This window comes from Panthera onca, chromosome D2, assembly GCF_046562875.1.
Source record: "Panthera onca isolate mPanOnc1 chromosome D2, mPanOnc1 haplotype 2, whole genome shotgun sequence".
Lineage (NCBI taxonomy): Eukaryota > Metazoa > Chordata > Mammalia > Carnivora > Felidae > Panthera > Panthera onca.
In genome coordinates this window covers 32645270-32668808 of record NC_138349.1, presented here as the reverse complement: position 1 = coordinate 32668808, position 23539 = coordinate 32645270, and the positions used below count along the sequence as shown (strand labels likewise).

General features: G+C 41.6%; 1 protein-coding gene across 6 annotated transcripts in view; it reads left to right on the top strand.

The window, feature by feature from the left end:
* The window catches only part of ENTPD1 (ectonucleoside triphosphate diphosphohydrolase 1), a 132206-nt gene extending 109114 nt beyond the window's left edge, over positions 1-23092 (top strand). For 3 of the 6 annotated variants that reach the window (XM_078434675.2, XM_060641904.3, XM_060641902.3), the window contains 7 exons: positions 534-684; positions 2677-2836; positions 3532-3771; positions 4976-5233; positions 16350-16466; positions 18241-18378; positions 20402-23092. In XM_078434675.2, the coding sequence (XP_078290801.1) occupies positions 534-684; positions 2677-2836; positions 3532-3771; positions 4976-5233; positions 16350-16466; positions 18241-18378; positions 20402-20608 (1271 nt within the window). In that variant the 3' untranslated portion in view covers positions 20609-23092. Of the gene's footprint in view, positions 1-533; positions 685-2676; positions 2837-3531; positions 3772-4975; positions 5234-6204; positions 10176-13748; positions 13874-16349; positions 16467-18240; positions 18379-20401 lie in introns of those variants that run through there. The other 3 variants (XR_013550535.1, XR_014135347.1, XM_060641905.3) reach the window with 3 other exon arrangements.
* The last annotated feature ends 447 nt before the right edge of the window (positions 23093-23539 follow it).

Sequence of the window (23539 nt, the reverse complement as noted above, 5' to 3'; positions counted from 1 at the left end):
CGTATTCTAGCAAAGGAAGAAACTCCACTTCAGAAATTTTAGGTACTGGCCATGATCACATAGCTAGTTAGTAGCGGTTCCTGTCTTTTCAGTAAAAGCCAGTGCACCTTGTGCTTATTTTAATTTTTCTAGGCATTAGTGTTAGTTACAACTTTACAGGAGAATCATCAAAAAGCAGCTCTCTAGGGTAGCTGTCGATGAGATCCCCATTAAACTTTGAGAGAACCTGTAAGGAAGATTACGCAATTGAATGTGAAAATTGCGCCATCCAGCGGCAAAATTATTGAACAGTGGACAGACCCAGTCTGAGGCCTGAAAATAATTCTTATCAAGGCCAGGTTCAGAGAGTCACCCTCTAAGTACACCAACTTAATATATCGTAATATATCACATCATATATAACTTAATATATCACACCAAAAAGCTGTCTTCTTTGATGGTCTCTAAAGACACCAGTGTTTTGCTCTAATATTATCAAAGTGTGTCCTGTACTTTTAAAAAAGATTGTCATCTGCTTCTACATCTTTCCTTAGGTCCCGGAATCTCAAGATATGCTCAAAGATTAAACGAAATAGATGCTTATCTGACTGAATGCATGGAAAGAGCCAGTCAAGTGATTCCAAAGTCCCAGCACCAAGGGACGCCTGTTTACCTGGGAGCTACGGCAGGCATGCGGTTGCTCAGGTATAGAAACAGGTGGGGACAAAGAGTGGCTGGGGGTTAGGCTTGGCATTGTGAGAGCCTCTGAAGTTATGGGATAGTGCCACACCCCCCTAACACCCCAAATTTAAATATCCTGAATGGCAACACTTTAGAAAGAAGATCTCAGGAAGTGGGTAAAACTCCCAAATTCTTAGTATGTGTAATGGTGGGAGTTTAAAGTATGATTTTAAAAAGTCCTCTTGCCCGTCTGCCCCCAGAGAATTCAAGGGGGCAGGGGCACAAAGAGAGAAATGTTGAGCCTCTGTACTCTGGGATTTGAGACTACCAATTTAGCTGTCCAATATCTGGGAGGAGGAAGACCAGAGGAGACCCACAGAGGTCCCAAGACACAAATAGTCACAACTAGCACATCTTCATTGGTCACCACTGAGTACCCATGTGCGTTATCTTTTGTTCGTTCATTCATTCATTCAGCATGTTTTGCCTGCCTACTCTGTCCTGGGACATGAAAGTAGGTGACTCAGCTCTCAAGGAGATCAGAGTTTCGATACAGGCAATCAGTTCTTCAACAGAGGAGTGTTCAGAGCTGCTGTGGGAGCACATTTGGCCCTGCCCAGAATGGGAGGAGGAAACACAAGAACTGATTCATGAAGGACAAGCTGGAGGGTGGGGGAAGGGCACATTAAAGGCAGAGAAGATGTCACGCATTCTATTACGTATGTTTCTCCAACATCTGTTATGTGGCAGACACTGTTCTAAGTGCTGGGGACACAGCAGTGAAGGGGACAGAGTCCCTGCCTTCCTGAAGCTTGCGTTCTAACAGAGGTGCAAATGTGGGGATGAGTGAGAGACCAGGGCATATTCAGAGGACCATGAATAGTTCTGCATTGATAGAACATAGACTGCATATAGTAAAATAATAATAAAAACAATAGTAATAATAGCTATGAAGCAGCTTGTATTTGTTGAGCCATTACTATGTTAGCGCTGTGCTTTGATTTAATCATTATAACTCTTTGAGGAGGTATTATTGGCTATTCTTAGCCAGATAAGGGAGCTGTGGCATACACGTGTAGAGTAACTCATGCAAATTCACACACGTGGTAAGTGGGAGGATCAGGATTCTAAGTGGAATTCTGAAGAGGCAGGGTCCAGCGCATGAAGTGCCTTGTGGGCCACACTGGGAGTTTGGTGTTCATCTGGGAGATAATGGGTAGCCATTACAGGATGGTACACAAATGACGACACTGGAAGAGAGGTGGATTGGGAGGGAGGAGAACTGGGGATGAGGCAGCCACAGGAAGGGTGTGAAGCTATTCAGATGAGGGATGAGAGGATTCAGCTGTGGTTGGAAGACAGCATTCTCTGACCTAGAGGCTCTCAACATTGTGTAGTCTAGATCTCAGAAGCAGATGTATCCCATCTTCGTTATGACAGCCCTGGAAGATCCCTTCTTTAGGTCTCAATGTCTCAAACAGACCCAAGAACTGAGATTCAATGTAAATAAGATTTTTTTTTTTTTCCCAGTCTGGCTCCAATGGAGGTTTGGTATCTGTCCCAGGACATTTGCCACCTGGTGTCTACTACAGCCCTAATTAAAAACCTCAAGCAGAGCCTGACTCTGAAACTAGCTAGAAGCCACCAGCAATGGCTAATGTAGCATTCGTCATCTATAGGTGTGGTGATAACCAATATCCAGCCATCACCACCCCCCAAATTAAAATTACTTTGATAATATCTTGGAGCCAGGGAGCAACAACAAAAAATGGTATTTTAGGAAGAGCAGTCTATGTAGGGACTGGAAGGATTTGGATTTGGAGAGGGGGGACCAAAAGACTAGTTCTGCCTCACCCAAAAGGAGGGCTCCTCAGACAGCTGTGTGTGTGGATCTCTATCTCTGTTTCTTCCAGCGAGTTATGGTTTGCTTCCTAGGAGTGTTGCTGGAAGCTCTGACTGAAATGAGTACCTGTAGTTATTCAACAAAACCGGTAAACTCAGCTCTTCTTTGTGCAGGATGGAAAATGAACAGTTGGCAGACAAAGTCCTGAGTGTGGTGACCAAGAGCCTCAACAACTACCACTTTGACTTCCACGGTGCTAGAATCATCACTGGCCAAGAGGAAGGTGCCTATGGCTGGATTACTATCAACTACCTGCTGGGAAAATTCACTCAGGTGATTATCTCACAGCACCCAAGGGAGGTAGCTCCCAGGAGGTCAGTGCCATTCCTATCTCAGGCAGGATTTGGATCGGTAGCCAGAATGAATGATGGATGAATGGATGAAGTAATTTATCCCCACAGTTGCAAGGGTCACCAGCGGTATTCTGATGAATTTTAGCATAAGAACGTTTCCTCTTGGAGGATGAGGAAATCATACCTTCACCTTAGGGAGACAGAGAGGAAGTAAAAAATCTATCATTAAAAATAAAAATAGCAAATATTTGCCTAGTGCTGTGTGTCTTGTGCTGTGCTAAGCACTTTCCATGTACTGTCTGATTCCATCTTCAGAACAATATGAGGAATTCCCTCATTTTAGAGTCTCAAATTGAGGCCTAGAGAAGGTAATTATTCTGTTCCAGGTCACATAGCTAATGAGCAAATGAGTGGAGACTTGAACTTGAGTCTTTTCAGCCCACATTCCTTGTTCATAAACACTGGCTATGCCACTTCTATGTTGCTGCAGTCTGAGCTCTATCTTCAAAGTCCCTTAACCTGCTGTTGATCTTATCCAGATTCAGGAGCCCTCAGTGACCTTTGTGTCACCTTATGCCCCCTTTTCTTCACCTTAGAAAGTCCCTGAGTCCAAGATATAGTGTGAAACAAAGGTGTCCAGAAACTGCTACCACTGATGACTGTACTCTCTTTCAGAAACTGAGTTGGCTCAACCTGAAGCCAAATGGAGGCAATTCTCAGGGAACCTATGGAGCTTTAGACCTTGGGGGAGCCTCTACACAAATCACTTTTGTGCCCCAAAACGAGAGGATTGAGTCTCCAAGCAACGCTCTGCACTTTCGCCTCTATGGCAAGGACTACAGCGTGTACACGCACAGCTTCTTATGCTATGGGAAGGATCAAGCGCTCAGGCAGAAACTGGCCAAGGACATTCAGGCAAGTTTAACTGAATCCAGACCCACCCTCCCCACATCTGGGCCACCAGCCCCCACATCCTGTTGTTGTCTCTTTCTACTTCAGTAATTGGTCTGAACTTGGTTACTGTACTTTCCAAACCTTTTCAAACAGGATATCTAACTACATCTGGTCGACCCCTGTGAATCGTCCCATCCAGACATCACCTCCTGTGTTTGTTTACTGCACTGTCTCCAAGGACACAACTCAAATCCTTTCTTGGCAAATAATTTCTCACCCCTGTGGGCTTGACAGTGAAAACTACGTGCTAGAGTATTGTTGGGGGATTGTGCAATTTATAAGCTCTTTAGCACTTTTTAGTCTCCATTTCCAACAAACTGCAGAAAACAGGGCTGTTAGAAACAACCTGGAGAGAAGGAGAAAAACACTCAGGGAAAACAGAATTTATCCATCAACACTTAAAGTCTTTTCCCCAGACGCTTTTTGTTTCTTGAAGACAAGAAAAGTTAAACATACTCAAAATCATGTGAGTACCAGGCACACCCTGACACACACAGCAAGGATGTCACATCCAGCTGAGTCTTGTCTCCCCTGAAAGGACAACCAGTTCCCTGCTCTCCTCCAAAGCTCTCACTCTGGTTCTCAGAAGCACTGTCAATAAGGCACCTCCCATTGGAATAGGAGCTACTGAGAGATACCTACTGAGCCCCAAGGCTCTATTAAGCCTTTTTTCATACCAGCCCCCTTTCTTCTCTTGAACATACTGAGGTGTGGGTTAAAAGTCATTTTGGTACTCCTGGCTTAAATGCTCTAAGGCATTTTCAGCTGTTGGAGCTTCTGATTTTTTGCTTGAAAGTGGGGATGGGGTGTGGGCAGACTCCTCCTGGAGAACTACCCCAGCTTGGACTTGTGAGAGCCTTGAGAGTTTTCCTTGTGAATCTTTCATTTGTACTAAGCACTAGGGGACATTCCAAAATAATGGCATTTCTTCCAGCTTGAACTCTATTAGCTTTCTATGAATAGTGAAAGTTCATTTACATCTGATACCACTTCTGGTGCCTATTATACAAATCTGACTATTGCTAAGGGTGAAAAAGGCATGGCAAGGGTATATTGATGCCAACGCTAACATATTGTAAAATTCCTACACATTAATGAAGGCAGAGTGGTGCTTTTGTACCCAACATATTTGCACATGATGTCTTCATGTGATTTTTCCATTCAGGGTACAAATGGAATCCTCAGGGACCCATGCTTTCACCCTGGATATGAAATAGTAATGAATGTAAGTGAACTTTACAGTGGCCCCTGCACCAAGAAATTTGAGATGACTCTTCCATTCGATCAGTTTCAAATCCAAGGCACTGGAAACTATCAACAATGCCATGAAAGCATCCTTGAACTCTTCAACACTAGTTACTGCCCTTACTCCCACTGTTCCTTCAATGGGATTTTCTTGCCACCACTTCACGGGGATTTTGGGGTAAGTTGTAAAATAATAAGGTATATTGATTAGGATGATTTGGGTTGCAAGTTATAGAGTATATGTCTACATGGTGTTTAAGTAATAGGATTTATTTTTCTCTCATATGATAATAAGCCTTGAAGTAGATAATTCTGGGTTAAGTCTTTGTTTTAACAATGTTAGGACTTGGATCAGCTTTCTTATTATCTTCTTGCCCTTTTTTGTGGTGCTAAGATGGCAGCTTCTGATTCATATGCAAAACTAAAGCAGGGGAGGAGGAAGTTTCTCTTGCATACATTTCTGTCCAATTTTGCAGAAGTGCCAACAACTGTCTTTTCAGATGCCATTGGCCAGAATTTGATGAAATACACACTTCTAACCCATCTGTGAACAAGGGGGAATGGATTACCATGTTTGGTTTAGACTAATCCTTGTTCATCCTTGGAAGTAGAGAGTCTTTCTTACACATATTGTGTTCCTCTACATGGGTGAAATCAGGAATCTGTAAGCCAGAAGAACGAGCTGGCTGATGGATAGGCGCACCCATTGGGATCTGCCATAGGTGGCTTCATGAATGTCAGAAGAAGGAGAGGTAGCAGTTAGATGTCTTGGCTAAAGGTTTTCCTCTATAAACTCAAGTAGAAACTTAGGAAATCCCAAGGAAATACTGAAGATAGCATCATTTATACTACATTTTGATCAGCTGGGGGACTAGTTGAATCCAAGCTCCAAATTCCTTTTTAATTACTCTAGAATAAGACAAAATATTTGAGCAGAGGTAGAAGAGGTGCTGCTTGAACTACTCATGATTCAGATTTCATATTTTGGTCCTGGAGACCAAGCATTATAATCATAGTTTAGTAATAGATTGCAAAATTAGCTACCATCAATTAAGACCAATTATTAACTAATTACTTAATTACTTAAGATATCACTCATAGAAAAAAAAGGACTTTTATCTGCCTTCACACTCTTTCTCCCTTTCCCAGAAAACAGATCAGCATATGAGGAGAGAGGTTCAACTCTCCTGTGGGACCCCTGCAGGAGAGCTTCACCCAAGGTCTCCTGGCTCAGCCCAATGTCACAGAAAGAGCTCCCTGGATAGAGCACAGGCCCTGTAGTAAGAGTACCTGCTTTAAATCCTGGATTTGCCACTTGTCAACTATATGAGCTCTTCATTCCCACGGTCTCTGGGAAAACAATAATGGGTGGTACCATGGATCCAGGCTTATCTTACCCATGGCCCAGACCATAGTTCCTCCTCCCCTCAAGGTTCCTGAGGGAAATAACATGCAAGAACAATGCCTGGCAGAGTAAGGCTTGGTGATTAGTTAGCTCCGAACCTAAATTCGTTACCAACTAGAACCTCACCTGGATGCCCTATAGCTGAACTGGCACTGGCAGCCCATATTGGACTTTTCTGAGCCAACGCAGTTGCCTTGGATCTAACTGCTGGAAGATAAAAGAGGGGGACACAAAAAGGAGGGAGGTAGCGAGGGGTGCTGGGGACAGCCAAGGGCCCTTTCCATTCCAGTCACTGATAGGAAGTACATCTGGAGGAAAAGAAATGTACTATTGTGTACTGACTTTTTAACTTTTCTGAAAGTTTCACCTCCAGGGAAATAGAGCCCAATTCTTGTCTTCAAGCATGAGCAAACCCTTTCTACTTGAGGGTGGTGGTGGTGGAATTTCTTGCCTTTGAATGTGATTCTTCCAACCAGGTAGGGAGAAGCAGAGTTGAAGGGGTAGAGGAGACTTGAGTTCCCCTTGAATGCCTTTTTGTTTGGTCTCTTTGTCCCTCGCTGAAATTGTTCTCCTTATAGCCTTCTGAACCTCTACTTGGCAGTCTCCTTAGATTAGCTCATTGTTTTCTTCTGAATAAGATCTTTTTTCTCTGAATATAGCCCTTAAGGTCAGCACTGTACCTGTACCTATTCCTGCTTTGGCAGTTTCTGTTACAGAACTTTTTTTTTCCCCTCTGTAATTTCTCCCTAAAGCCTAAACAAAACTTTTTTGGTCTGCTTCCTCATTTATAAAATGGGGACAGAATTACCTGTCTCCTTGCTAGTTGTGTGTGATAAGCCAGACAAGTGGTGGTGGACTAGTAAATGTCTAACAACCAGCTCTCTGGGGATGGAGGGGCTAAATTGTGGCATTTGCCAGTTTACATGGTAGTACTCCTACCATGGCCCATTTTAATCACCATAATATCAACTGGCCCAAAAACTCTTGAAATTTTAACAATTAGCTCTTGTGAGTGGATAAGAGCCACCTCCAGCATATCACCACCAGTAGCAGAAAGCTAACGTACCCTAGTACCATGTGGGCCCTTAGTAAGGTTAGCCCTTTGTCCTAATGGTCCTCACCCTCGGCTGTTATACCTGCAGAAGTTCCCACTGCCAAGTTCTTCATCTGGAAGCATAAATATTTGCAACACAAAAATCCAGTTGCATTCCAATTATTTCCAGGACCAATTAGCCTGGGTATTCTCAAGCCACAGAGAATTTGCAGGGAGGGAATGTTTGCCACAATTACATTCAGCGCTGGTGATTTAATTCTTACTCTTTAAATAGGGTATTAAAAAACTGTCGATGTTGTTTTTCTCAGTTTGACTACATTGGTTGCTAGACAGAATCCAATTTGTAGGCAAATCAGAAACACCAAAAAGGAAAAGGGAACATCTGTAGAGAATTATTTATGAGGTAATTTAGAAAAATTTTTTAAAGATCACATTGTATCATTTATATAAACAAGAAAGAATGTAAAACAAATTCAAGAGGGAACTGGAATTAAAGAACATTAAACACTTGTTTGTTTCCATATGTATACATATACTTGTGGGGGGGGGTGCGTGTGTGTGTGTGTGTGTGTGTGTGTGTGTGTGTGCATTTAGCTCTGAGCTTCTGAGTAGCCAAGGGGAAAAATAAGACATAGCAAGATACATAGTTTTCATTATACCCAGCATACTGGGTCCCAGGACAAAGCAGAGCTATTCCACAATTGATTCCCAAGGATATTTTATAAAGGAGATTTCATTAGACAATGTCTTTGACCATATTTTTTTAAATTGCAATTTCTTATAGCAACTATAAGCTAGAGGCAGAATATTAAAAAGCCAACTCAGTCATAGCAATTCTGTAATGGAATGAGGCAGTAGGTCTTTGATAGATACTCAGCTTGATAGAAGGGAAGAATTCAGAGTAGCTGGAAAAGGGGGAGACATGTATCTTTCAAGTCCTCTTCCATAAATATCTAAGCTGGAAACTGGAAGATGGGGAGCTGACCTTTTGAGACCATATGTTCTCTAAAGATAGCCTAGAATGTTACTATTCCCAGTTGCTGTTTAAATATGGGCCCACAGGTTATAGACACCAATCAATTAAAGGTTTATAAAGTAAGGCTAATTCCTAACATGGAGATTAAGAAACTGATCACAGATTTTGACCTCAGTAGTACAGGCCATCCCCCTTAGTACCTAAAGGCAAAGTCAGGAATTCCTAGAACTAAGTCAGCATTTCCCTTAATAATTGCCTTTAGGTCCATTCTGGCAACAGAATGTCTATCTGATGTATGGAGTCTCCTAAATCATACCCCAAGAACAGAATCAGAATGATTTTTTTTCTTCCAGACTTTTAAAGAGTCATCTACCACAGCCATAGGAAGAAACTTGGTGATGTATCCTTGAACCATCTGATTTTGAGCAGTGTATCCTCATGAGGTATTAAAAGAAGAAGGTGGTTTTGTCATTCAGTATAATTCTTGGGATTATGAATAGAAGCATTCTTTTTTTAAAAAACTTTTAAAATGTTTATTCATTTTTGAGAGACAGAGACATAGTGTGAGTTGGGGAGAGGCAGAGAGAGAGAGAGAGAGGGAGACACAGAATCTGAAGCAGGCTCCAGGCTCCAAGCTGTCAGCACAGAGCCCAATGCATGCAGGGCTTGAACTCACAAACCAGGAGATCATGACCTGAGCTGAAGTCAGACACTCAACCGATTGAGCCACCCAGGCACCTCCCCAAATAGAAGCATTCTGAATAGGGTTAAGATTACTTTTTAATTACATAATATAAATAAATAAAGGAAAAAATACTCACCCTAAACGTTATCATCCCATCCCATCTCATCAGCACTTAATTTTTGTGAGTTCAATTCCAATGCATGTTTGTATAAACAATATTCCACCCTAGAAGAGACTTTTCCAAGGGATGTAAGAGGCCAGCTTAGATATTAAAACTCACCTGAGTGGGTTTCTGAAGAGCATATACAGCCAGGAAAACTATCAGTTAGGCCTTGACACATGAAGACTTTCAGAAAAGATTGACAGATATATAAAATGAAAAAACAAGTATGAATTTGAGTATGAATGGTTCCTGAGCAGAAGAGAAATAGATGACCTTATTCTGGAGCACAACTGCCCAAGAAAGAAAGATGAATAAACATATTCCCAGCTCAAACAGCAAGCAGGATTTGCCCCTGATTCTAAGACTTGATCTCTATTGTGGCTACAGAGAAATAGTAATTTCTATAGTCTATTTCTATACGGAATATAAAAATAACATTATGATCTGAAAAAAAAATTCTAAAATATGTAAAGGAGATGACCTCATCAGGATGCAGGAGACCAAAGGGGAAGGACCCAGAAAGAGAAGCTGATCAAACATCTAGAGCCAAGATGAAAAGCTAAGACAGGTGTTTCTCATAATGATCCATAAACAGATTCTGACAGTCACATTCAGGTGCGTGTTAACAAGGCTTTTCTTCCTTAAGGAATATCAAAACCAGACTGCGGATCGGGTCCAGCCAGGACACCTAAACTATGAGCAGTTTGCTGAAGGCGTCCTGCAGGGATAAAACATTAAGAAAGCTAACTCTTTATCTTCCCAGTTCCTGTGGACATAGATGTGGCTGAGGAGATTAGGGCTGAGAGAGTTTAAAACATTACTTCAAATTTGATTCAGGTATTTGTAATAGAAGGGCATATTTGTATTTATTTTCTTTTCTATTCCTTATATAATGGCATTATTTCACAGTTGCATATTGCTTACTTGATTCTCTTTTGAGAAAGGACTCTGAATCATAACCTGCACAGTCAGGTCAACAGCTGGCAGCAAAATATAAGGGTTGTCTAGACCAGCCGTGTGTGTGTGTGTGTGTGTGTGTGTGTGTGTGTGTGTGTGTTAGTTAAAATGTACATAATAGAAAATTACCATTTTAACTACTTTCAAGAGTACAATTCTGTGGAATTAAGTACATTTACGTTGTGCATCCATCACCATCATCTACCTCTAAAACTTTTTTGTCTTCCCAAAAACAAACTCCACTCATTGAACAAAACACTAATTCCCCACTCTTCTTTCCCCTCTGCTCCTGACAATCACCATTCTGCTTTTAACTGCTCTGAATTTGACTATTCCAGATACCTCGTATAAGTGGAATCCTGTATTTGTCTTTATGTGACTGGTTTATTTCACTTAGCATAATGTCTTCAATAGACACATCATTCTTAACTCTTCAGGGGATCACAAGACTCTTTGGAGAATGTGTTGAAAGCTAAGGATTTTCTAAGCAGAAAAATGGATGCTCAAATTTTGCATACAGTCTAAAAGATATCATGGTTCCTTGAGATGGACCTTTGAGCCCCACATTAAGAACTCTTAATCTAGAACAAAAGGTACCTAGAAGCCAGAGATTAAAGTAGAACCACAAGCCCAAGCAGGGCAGTGGCTTGGAATGAATGTCACACAAGTGTTAGAGGTGAGTCTGTTTAGATGGATGGGAAGCAAATGTAGACACATGTGCCAGAGACAGATGATCCTGAAACTGATGCTATGCCTGCCTCTAAAATGCTTCCTGCCAGGGCAGAGCAAACCTAATATCTAGTAATACAAGCAGGTCAGCCACACTAGAGAAGCGAGTTTACATGTGTAGTCAGGTGAGAACAAGGAGGGTAGGAGAACATGTCAAGTGGTCAGTTTGGGGCGGAATCTTGAGACTAAACTGTAATACTTGTTCCTTCTGTGACTACAAATACTTCATTTAATCTTTATTCCAAAGTACTATCAATAGGTTTTTCATTGGATCTTTGGAAAATGATTTGACAAGCCCCCTTCCTTCCTTTATAGACAATTTTGGCTTTGGGTTAATTTTCTGGATTTGTTTCCCTGGAAATGTGATAAAGATGGGAGTGCCAGTTATATTACTAGGCAACAGTTCTTATGAAAAAAAAAATGACCCCTGAAACAAATTGCATCTGGACTGGAAGAAATTAGAAAATGAGCAATACCTACTCTATGGACTTCTCTAATCTGAATAAAGGCTCTGTGTATGTGGAGTATGTAACAAAAGGCTTTATTTTTATAGCACTTATTTATTGTCCATCATACCATCTGCTACTTGTTTGGGTTGTGCTGTCTTCCACTAGAGGGCAGGGATTTTCATCTATTTCCATCACTGCTTGGAACATAGTTGTTATTCAGTAAATAGTTGTTGAATGAATGAATGAATGAATGAATGAATGATATGCAGCCAAAAGTCAAGGAAGAGGTGGAATGAAAAAAAAAAGGCTATTGAATTTTCCAATTAGGAGAGATTTTAAGGAGCATAGTTTCAGAAGCCATGTCAAAGTAAACAGAAAGCTCCCTGCAAGATGTTCCAAAGTTAGGGGAGCAGGGAGGAGGGTTGGTAATTGATATCACAAAAACAAGAAGAAACTTGAGAGAAGATAGACGCTGCACTGAAACCAGCTAGGTTAAATTGAACAGGAATACATGTATTGCATTTTTGTATAGATTAAAAGTTGCACAAAATTTGGCTGGCTGGCATGGGCATGGTCTTTATAGGTTGACATGTCAGTCTCCCCCACTGTGGGGAAGAAGGGAAGGATGGTATACTTTTTATCTTTTTATTTCTAGGCCTGCCAGAATGCCTGGAATTGTATATTTCAGTAAGAGCACTTTAGTATTTGGAATATTCTAGGGAGATGACCAGCATGCACAGAATGGAGGTGGAAAAGCATGTAGCATGTTCAGAGACCTATAAGTACTTCCATTTGTTTCCATGTGGGCAGGCAGGAGACTTGCCTCTAATATTCCAAAAGTTTTCCCCCAAGCTTAAAGATAGCGTTTTGATCATTAGATGCCTTTGTCTGAGGTTTATGATCTGTAAACTCAGTTGTGTATAGTACAGGAAAATGATGGTAATTTTAGGAAGATTAAAGATGAAGATATGGTTCAGGGGTTTGGAAAGAAATAATTCCAGGCTTTGGAGGAAATGAATAACCCTGTTTGAGGGGCTTATAAAGTACCATTTTTGGGACTCAAAGAAAATAGAGCATATTTTAAGCTTTAGGGAAAAATTATCTCCTACAGTTATAAAGTGTTAAGAGTCTTTTTGAAAGAAGATCTCATAAGATCTGTATAGATATTTAAAAATTTTTAGGTCTGACATACTTGCAGTAAAGTGTGTACATTTTAAGGCCATAGCCTGATAGTTTTTAAGAACTACACCTGTGAGTCCATCATCTAGATGAAGATATAGAACATTCCCAGCATCCTATAAGGTTCTGTTATCCACTCTCCCAGTTGACAAACTCCCTCTAAAGATACTTACTAGCCTGACTTCTATCCGGATAGATTAGTGTTGCTAATTCTTGGAATTGTAGTATGTATTCTTTTTTGTCACACTTCTTTCACTCAGTATTGTCTGAGATTTATCTATGTTGTTGCATGTAACAGTAGTTCATTCTTTCATTGCAATGTTGTATTCCTTTGCATGAATACACTAAAACTGGGGTGCCTGGGTGGTTCAGTCAGTTAGGCACCTGACTTCAGCTCAGGTCATGATCTCAGGGTTCATGAGTTCAAGCCCCGAACTGGGCTCTCTGCTGTCAGTTCAGAGCCTGCTTTGGATCCTCTGTCTCCCCTTTTCTCTGCCCCTCCCCGCCCCTCTCAAAAAATGAATAAACATTTTTCAAAAATACACTAACATTTATCTATTCATTCTATAGTTAATGGACATTTAAGTTGTTTCCAGTTTGGGGATATTATGTACCACTTTATGAACACTCTTTTAGTGCATATTTCTACTCACAAAATATATTTACCTTATGACCAAACATTTTGCCCTCAGGAAATTCTCTCAAGGCAAAGGTTCAAAGATGTAAGTATATTGTGGCATTATTGATAATAGTGAAATATTAGAAAGCCTAAATACTCATGAATAGGAGAGTAAGTAAATTATGATATAGCTATACATAGTAACCTTTTATAGTCATTTACATGGGTAAGGTAAAATCTACAGGGAAATTTGCCCATGATGTATTATTATCAAGTGGAATGAAGTAGGATTATAAAACAATGTGTCTAGTATGATAACATTTAGGTAAAAATATATACATATATTTTAATATTTTACATATATATTTGCTGCAGGGATTAAGCAGAAAAATTGTTAAAAGTGTTTCTCTCTAGGGAATGGTTAGATGAAGGGGAAACTTTTATTTACTTTTTATTTTTCTAATGTTTATTTTTTAGAGAGAGAGAGAGACACAGTGTGAGCGGAGGAGGGGCAGAGAGAGAGAGAGACACAGAATTGGAAGCAAGCTCCAGGCTCTGAGCTGTCAGCACAGAGCCCAATGCAGAGCTCAAACTCATGAGTGGTGAGATCATGACCTGAGCCGAAGTAGGATGCTTAACCCACTGAGCCACCCAGGCACCCCAGGGAAACTTTTATTTTTAACTTGTAATAATTAAATTCTATACAACAAACGTGTTACTTTCTAATAAGCCAGAATTCTTAAGACATATGTATTTTGAAGGGAAAGAAATGAAGAGGGTAACTTTTATATATTGAAAAATAAGTAAAAACAGGATTGAGATGCTAAGGGAGGTTTCTGTAGTTCAGGCAACAATCTTCAAGAGTCTATGGCATGCAGAGCTTTGGGGGTAGGTGGTGGCATAGACCAGGAGTTCCTGCCGACAAACTATGTATCCCACTGAAGATTCAATATTTTGCATTATCTGCCTACACAAATTTTCTATTTGTTAATGTTTTTCACAATAATTTTTACTTATCTAAAAAGCAAAATGTCATGCCTTAGCAAAAGCAAGAGGATTTTTAGGTGCTTAACTCATTAAGCCTTTTGTTGGTAGAATGAGCTCTAGGGGTAATTTTGGAAAGTCTTCTGAAATGTTACAACTTAAGGAAATATTAATTATAAAAATTAAGACATGGTTATTATTAAAAAATCAAACTATACAAAAAGCTTAAAGATCCAACTATGTGTTCCACAAGAAACTCACTTTAGACTTAGGAAACTCGCATAGGCCAAAAGTGAAGTGATGGAAAAAGATATTCCATGCAAGTGCCAACCAAAAGAAAGCAAGGGTGGCCATACTTAATCAGACAAAACATATTTTAAGTCAAAAATTTTCACAAGAGTCCAAGAAGGATATTATATAATGATAAAGGGCCAGTTCACCAGGAAGATACATTAATTATAACTATGTATATACCCCAAATCAGAGCACCTGAGTCTTTTTTTTTTAAATTTTTTTTTTTTACATTTATTTATTTTTGAGAAACAGAGTGAGACAAAGCGTGAACGGGGGAGGGACAGAGAGAGTAGGAGACACAGAATCTGAAGCAGGCTCCAGGATCTGAGCAAGCGGTCAGCACAGAGCCTGATGCGGGGCTCGAACCCACAAACTGTGAGATCATGACCTGAGCCGAAGTCGGACACTCAACCGACTGAGCCACCCAGACGCCCCCACCTGAGTCTTTAAAGCAAACATTGATAGAACTGATGGGAGGAAGAGACAGCAATATTATAATTGTAGGAGAGTGCATGAGCGGGGGAGAGGGGCAGAGGGAGAGAGAGAATCTCAAGCAGGCTCCATGCTCAGCATGGAGTCCTATGTGGGGCTTGGTCCCACGACCCTGGGATCATGACCTGAGCCAAAATCAAGAGTTAGACGCTCAACTGACTGGGCCACCCAGGCGCCCCAGTGCCTCACTTTCAATAACAGATAGAACAATAGCAACTTGAACCACTCCATAGACCAATAGACCTAACAGGCCAATACAAAACATTCCACGCAAGGGCAGCAGAATATATATTCTTCTCAAGTGCACATGGAACATTCTCTAAGATAGATCACATCTTAAGTCACAAAATAAATCTCAATGAATTTAAGAAGACTGATATTATACCAGGTATCTTTTCTTTCTTTCTTTTTTCTTTTTATAAAGTTTATTTATTTTTGAGAGACAGAGAGCACAAGCAGGGAAGGGGCAGAGAGAGACACACAGAATCTGAAACAGGCTCCAGGCTCTGCGCTCTGAGCACAGAGCCTGATGCAGGGCTCAAACCCACGAACTGCGAGATCATGACCTGAGCCAAAGTCAGATGCTTAACCAACTGAGCCGCCCAGGTGCCCCACCAGGTATAAAATTCCCCACAATGGAATAAAACTATAAATCGATGGCATAAGGACACTGGAAAATTCACAAGTATGTGGAAATTAAATAACACACTTTTGAACAACCAACATCCTCAACAAAATACTAGTAGACTGAATTCAACAGTACATGAAAGGCTCATATACCATGACTAAGTGGGATTTATCCCTGGGATGCAATGATGGTTCCACATACAAAAATCAACTGGTGTGATATACCATATTAACAGAATGAAGGATGAAAACCCACATGATCAGCTCAATAGATACAGAAACAGTGCAGAGCCTGCTAGAACTCACAAATGGTGAGAGCTGAGCTGAAACCAACTGACTAAGTGCCCCAATACACAGTTTTTTAAAGATGGGATTTTTAAAACCTGTTCCTTTCTCTTCTCTTCTCCTCCCTCAACTTTCTTTCTCCCTGACTCTTCCATTAAAATTATAGAGAAAATTAGTTACCCGGTAGCTCAGAAATGCACATCAGCAACAAAGCAGCAGCAACAAAATGATACCTCTTTCAGCAAGGAAGCAGCTTTGGGGGCAGGAATATCACCTGGTTCGTTAGTTTACTCGACAGAGATTTCCAGGCACCTTCACTACGGGTTCAGCCTTCTGGAGAGTGAGTCAGTGTCCCCCTGTGTTGGACACAGTGCAAAACTGCATTTTCTGTTGCAGGCATTTTCAGCTTATTACTATGTGATGGAGTTTTTAAACTTTACATCAGAGGAAACCCCTACTCAGGAAAAGGTGATCGACAGTATGGAAAAGTTCTGCTCTCAGCCTTGGAAAGAGGTAAGTGACTAGAAATAGCAGCTTTCAGTATTGCCCCATGCCCTTGACGTCACAGAGGATGTAAGTCTGTTCTTTAAGTCCTGCTAACCTGACCAAGATCCAGCAAACATGTTAGAAAGGCCCAGAGGGTGCTCTTAGGTAGGAGTGAGTGCATCAGCCATTTCTTGATAACTGGACACACAATGGCTTAAACAAACATGGTCTTACTTTTCTCACCTAATACCAAGTCTGGCAGTTGGCAGCTGCCGGTATGGGGTCAGCAGTTGACTCTATCTAAGCCATTACTTCTTCAATTCTGGTTTTGGTTTGGTTTGGTTTGGTTTTAGTTTATTTATTTATTTTGAGAGAGAGAGCATGAGCAGGAGAGAGGCAGAGAGAAGGAAAGAGAGAGAACCCCAAGCAGGCTCCACACTGCCAGGACAGAGCCCGAAGTGGGGCTCAAACCCACGAACCATGAGATCATGACCTGAGACAAGATCAAGAGTAGGATGCTGAACCGATGAGCCACCCAGGCGCCCCTTCAATTCTCTTGTTATGCCTATCTTCTCATGGACACAAGTTGTGGCTTCAGAGATCACAGTTACGTTCAAGGTCAGAAGGGTAGAGCCAGATACATCTGTTCCATTTTTCAAGAAACTATAAGCTATCCTAGAAGCTTCTGAGCAGTCTTTCTCTTACTTGTTAGCCAGGACTGGCTGGGAAAGCAGGGTGCAGGATATTAGGACGGGCTTAGAGCTTTAGATCCAGTGTGAGGTACTCCCTGGACTGGGCATGTTGTCGCACATTCCCCTTCCCAGCCCCCAATCAGAGTTGTATGAGCAAGGAAGACAGGCAATTCACAGAATCTGCTATAAATGCCGTTGTGTTAAGACCCTTTCTCTACTGCCCAGGTCCAAGGTATCTCCTACTTATTCATAAATTTGAAGCACAAGTTTTTTCTTGTCTGAAGCACTGAGTCATTCAAAATCTAGTACTTCTTTTTTTTTTTTTTTTAATGTTTATTTATTTTTGAGACAAAGAGAGAGCATGAACCGGGGAGGGTCAGAGAGAGAGAGGGAGACACAGAATCTGAAGCAGGCTCCAGGCTCTGAGCTGTCAGCACAGAGACGGATGCGGGGCTTGAACTCACGGACCGTGAGATCATGACCTGAGCCGAAGTCGGACGCTTAACTGACTGAGCCACCCAGGCGCCCCCAAAATCTAGTACTTCTTGATGAAAGTTTCCAGGGAGGAGAGAGCTATGGGGTCTACTCTAATCAAAAAAGATCATCTAGGGGTAGGTCAAAATAACAGCTGTTTTAAGTTGACAGGGTTGCAAATGTGAATGGTGCTTTCATTCTGAAGAGGTGTAATTAATTAAAAATGGGTGCTCTTCTCCTTGGCACTGACCAGAAAAGGAAGGAAGATTGTGCAAGAGGCTCGGACTTCTCCCTCATATTCTGTCTGAGTTAGAACAGGAAGGAAGGGTATTCAGAGCTTTCTGAAAGAGCCCCTCAAAATACCTCAGCACTTTACAGCTAACAAAACACTCAGGGGAGCACGTATTACTATCTCATAGAACCCAGTGGAGGAAAAGCTTCCATAACAGACCCTAAACTGTGAGCCCCTGCATCCGCTAAAGGAGTGCAGCCCCCTCCTAAGGCCCTCTGGAGAGGCCAGCGCTCAGGCCTGGCTGGGCTGGGCCTTTCTCAATTGCTCAGCTCCGATGGTGAAAAGAGGGCCATGGAGAGGTGTCTGTTGTACATGTGTGATATTTCCTTCACTTCACTTCCAGCTGAAGACATATTTTGGTGATGTGAAGGAGAAGTACCTGAGTGAATATTGCTTTTCTGGAGCCTATATCCTCTCTCTCCTTCTGAATGGCTATCATTTCACAGCTGATTCCTGGAAGAATATTCATTTCATGGGCAAGGTAATTTGGGTACTTGCTGGGTTGTGGGCTGATTGGGTGACTGAGGCAGCTTTGGGCTTGAAAGAGGTAGGAGTCAGCCTGTTAAGTTTGGCCTGGTGTCCTGTTCTACCATTCACCTGTAACCCAAGCTGACATTTTGTGTCAGGCCCTCCTATGTTGACCGGCCAGTTGAGGATAACCTATCTAAGGAGCACTACCTGTATTCTGGGCCTCTCCTTTCTGCTCATACAACAGTGACTAATTCCTTATAAAACAAACAGTGAGATATTAAAGTAATGTAACAGAATTTCAGTAGCCTCATTGATTCTGTTTGCTGACCTCAACATCCATCCCAAAGGCCATCATCCCAAATGATTATCCCAAATCATCCCAAATGATTATCATGGCTTCTCATCAGGGCTCATCAAGATTGACTAAATTGAAAGCTTAGTGTAAAGAAGGAGATGAGTGACTGTGAATGGGGGTCTTTGCTTAGAAGTCAGGTTAGCGTCAGCCTTACAGAAGCAGCCTCACGGCTGTGCTTTACCAGAGCGCCACCTGCAGGTATCCAGGCATAGAGAAACATTTACACTGATGGGCAACTCTCTACCTTTTCGACCCATACCCACTAATGGCAAAACACAAGACTCCCTTTATTAAATATGGTGACTTCAAGCAAAGCAAAGCATTGAAGCACAGGGCTGTAGCAGCCTTAAGAATACTGTTTTCACTATTCTTTTGTCAATGTTGACCTTGCTAATTCAAATGCAAATCTTTTCCTTGTTTTAATATCCTGGTCTTTCATTTTGTCACAATTTATTTTGTCTCTCTGAAGGATGTGTTTATGTCAAATTTATGAGTGATTTCTATTCTTTGAACTTCGGTGAATGGGCTAATATGTCTAAACCCCAGGTGGTAACTTCTCTAACTCTGAGCCTTCCTTGACCCTGCCCCCACCCCTCCGCCCCCATAAAGGGAAGTCAGATAAGGTTCCTGTCCCCCACCAAGAGAAGTGGACCTTTTACAAATTATTCTCAGCACTGGTAAAGGTTTGGGGAGAGGAGCATTTCCACATGGAAATTGGTTGGAATGTGAATTGGCACAACCTTTCGGGAGACTGTTTTGGCAATATGTGCTAAGAGCCTTAAAATACACACATCATTTTATCCAATTACTCCATTTCTAGGATTTATAAATAATTGGATAAAGTGAGTAAAAGTAAACATATAAGGCGGTTCATGCCAGTGATGATGCCTTGAGACATGAGCTATACAGTTTAATTACATGTTCTGTATGAAAAAAACATGCACAGAGAAGACTTGGGAGGCCGCAGCACAAAAAGGTAATAGCAGCAACTTCTGAGTGATCAAATATAGGAAGTTTTAATTTTCCTTTTTAGGATTTTCTGTACAACCTCATTTTCCCACCATGACCATGCACAACTCATGTAATAAAAACATTTTCAAAATTATTTATTATTCATAGACTATCTGTATTCCAGTATGTTTTGAGGTGACTGGAAAATATCCAAGATGGCAGGCCCAGGGCGTGTTTTTATCTTTAATAAGAATCCTTTCTCATGCATATGTACAGTCTTCCAACTTCCACAAAGTAACACAGACTTGCTGGGATTATTCCCCAGTCTTTCCTCTTTGAATCATAAAGATGTCCTGGTGACATATGGATGAAGTTCCTGGGCCTGACATAGATGGTAAAGACCAGAAACAGTCTTTATTCTCTTATCTTTTGACCAGAGAACTTTGTAAGTTCTTCTTGGCAGAAGCAGGAGAATTGAGCAGTTATTCACCAAATTCCCTTCTGAATATCAGGAATATAACAGTGAGGCTCCCCAACTCACCTTAATCACATGCTCTGGCTCCATTTTGCCCACAACCATATTCCCAACTTAGAATGTAAACACGATCCATTAAGAGAACCGGACACGGCCCTCTCCACCTGCTGTTGCTCAGTGTCATGGATGGGATTGTGTGAAAGCTCATCTAACCCTCTGGCCAAAAACAACAGCCTTTCCCCCACTTTGCAGATCCACAGCAGCAGTGTCGGTTGGACTCTGGGCTACATGCTGAACCTGACCAACATGATCCCCGCTGAGGAGCCGCTGTCCACACCTCTCTCCCACTCCACGTATGTCTTCCTCATGGTCCTCTTCTCCCTGATCCTGGTTGCAGTGGCCATCATAGGCTTGTTTATCTTTCACAAGCCTTCGTATTTCTGGAAAGACATGGTATAGCAGGAGCAGCTGAAATCTGCTGGCTGGAGAAAAAAACTTGCCCAGGGAGCATTTTCCTCCACAGTGGTGTACAAAGTCATCCCTCCTTGCTCACCAAGGCCAGTCTTGACCAGCACGGAGCTTCCCTGGCTTTTGCTGCAGCCTTTCCATGGGAGGTATTCACCACCACCTGCCTCAAGGACTACCCTGCAGACGTCGTCTCTTTTGTGAGTCCTTCCCATCTCCCCTTTTCTCTTTTGTACTCTGTGCTTGTGTAGGTCTGGAAGACCTGCTGCCTTTCATGATCTTAGCTCTATAAAAGAACAATCCTGACTTTGTCCTGAAGAACTGAGGGTCCTGCATCCTGCGCTGGGAAGCTGCGCTGGCTAAAAGAAGAATCTCAGGAACCAGTTCAGCTGTACTCACAAAGACCCTTTCTTTCTCCTGTTGCCCATTTATTAAGAACGCCATACAATGCCTCTGGAGAGGGCAAACACACATCTCATTCCCAGCCTGCTGTTTGCACAGGAGAATTTTCTAGACGAGACAAATATGTGCTAGAGCCAAAGAGTCTCGCAAGGGAATTTATGTGCTTGTGTAATTAATACAATACTTGAGCCAATCCAAAACAGGGATGTGGATGAGTTACATGTTCCTCGGTGATGCCAAAATGCTACAGAACAGGACCCCCAGACCAGAGATTTTTTTTTAAAAGCTGATGTGACATATAAGCATTCAGATATAAGGGCATACTACATGGTAGGTAAACATGTCAGGAAGAAAAATACAATTACAATGAAGAATTTGGAAAATGCAGCCTTCAGTGTATCTATTGGGCTTTTATTTTTATTGTAATAAAAATACATATAACATGGAGTTCACCATTTTAATGTGTACAATTCAATTGCATTTAGCATATTCACAGTGTTGTGCAACCATCACCACTATCTAATTCCAGAATATTTTGCCCACCCAGAAATTAGCTGGAGACAAGACCACCCCTGGGTGGGTTCAAACCATCAACCTTCTAGTTAATAGCCAAATATGCTAATCAATTGCACCACAAGATGCCCACTGAGTTTTAAAGCCACTCCAGGCCTTACTGTCACAGGGTTTAATTTAGTGAGAGCTACAGCATGCCTTTTCACTGCCATGGCATTTACTCATCAAAGTGTGCCAGGAACCAGGTCTGAAAGTGTTGTTGCCACTCCTGTCACACAAGAATGGGATCTCTTTACTTATTCCATGGACTATTTTGTGGGAGAAGCAGCAGCTATGGACCTTGTCACATAAACGTGAAGAGACCCTGTACCTTCTTCCTTTAATGACTGCTATAAGAGTTACCTGTTGAGTAGCGTGGAGTGGTGATGTGTTACTCTGACGTTGTCCCAAGCTCCCATCTCTGGATCTGGGGACGACTGTTGAGCTGATGCAGGGAGGAGGTGGGGTGGGGGAGGAAAAGCTTTCCCACAAACTGGAAGCCAAATGCCCTTATATGTCTTGGATAACTAAGTCATTTTTTTTTACAACATCCAGGTGAATACAAGCTTAATAAAACTGAGAACAGGAACTTTCTCTTTTCTGCTACTCACAGTTGAACTTGTTGTACTTTGATTAGGAATAAGAAGCCAAGTTTGGGCACGTTTAAACTCTTTTTATTAGAAGTGGCTCTGTTGTCACAGCTAGTATTTATGGAGCATTTGTTGTGTCCCCATGTTCTGTGCTTCCATGCATTACGTCCATTCTCTCATTCAATCCCTACAACAATCTGAAGAGAGCCACTACCACTCCCATTTCACAGAAGCAGACTGAGGCTCAGAGAGGGTAAGTCACTTGCCCAAGTGGCTGACCTAAGGCCTGCAATGCACTTAGCCATTATTTTCTCTCCCAAATATACTAGACTGTCTCTTTATAACTTCTAAGCACACACTTAACTCTGTATGAATACAGGGATCACAGGCATGGTAGAAAGGGAAGTAGACATATGATCTCTTCCCTGATGGACCTGTGATTTAATATTGCTTTAAGTCCACAAAGTCTGTCATGGCAACACCGATACTTTGTTCACGTACTTTGCATGGTGATATATGTGGCATACGATGCTAATCAAGGATTCCCCATATTCCTGGCTTCTTAATTATAGTGCTTGCTCACTGCATAGCAGTTCTGCATCAAATAAATAATAGTTGATGATACTGATGAAAATAAAAAGTCATATAACTAGAGCCAACAGCAGCTCCTTTCTTCCTTATGTCTACATACACAAAGCCCTGTGACGCACATTCTCTATTCTGATTCTTAAAAAACCCCATGAGGGCATAAGTACTATTTCTATTTTGTAAATGAGGGTCACACAGACGAGTAGATGGTAGAGTGGATATTCAAATTCATGTATTCTGTCCCAAGTTTATTGCTCTGTCTTTTCTATAAACACCGTCCCTTGGCAAATTGGAATTATAATCCACAATTTTCCTTCAATAAACATGGAAATCTTTTCTTATTCCATTTCTGTCTTGCGGCCTGGGTCCAAAACAAGTGCATTAAGGTATTCGGGAGCCAAATTCCACTTGTTTTAAGTCTCAAGTCATGGAGATGATCAGCAGGCACAACCTAATCTCATTTCTGTTGGAGGGAAAGATGGTTTTGTGGCAGATTCAGGAATCTGCTTTGGGCCATTCTGTATGAGAAAGGCTAAATAAAATGGGTCACTGTCAACTGATTTTAATACTGAATTGGCCACTGGTTATAAATGATTACCATTCCTTCCTGGCCCTTCACCTAAACTTAGTTCTGCCATTCCTTTAGAAGGTGGGAAACTTTTTTCTGTGGACCACATCAGAAATGGTTACTTCTGTAGACAAAAGAATGAAGTGTGTGTGTGCGTGTGTGTGTGTGTGTGTGTGAGAGAGAGAGAGAGAGAGAGAGAGAGAGAGAAAGTTTTCTCCTTATCCA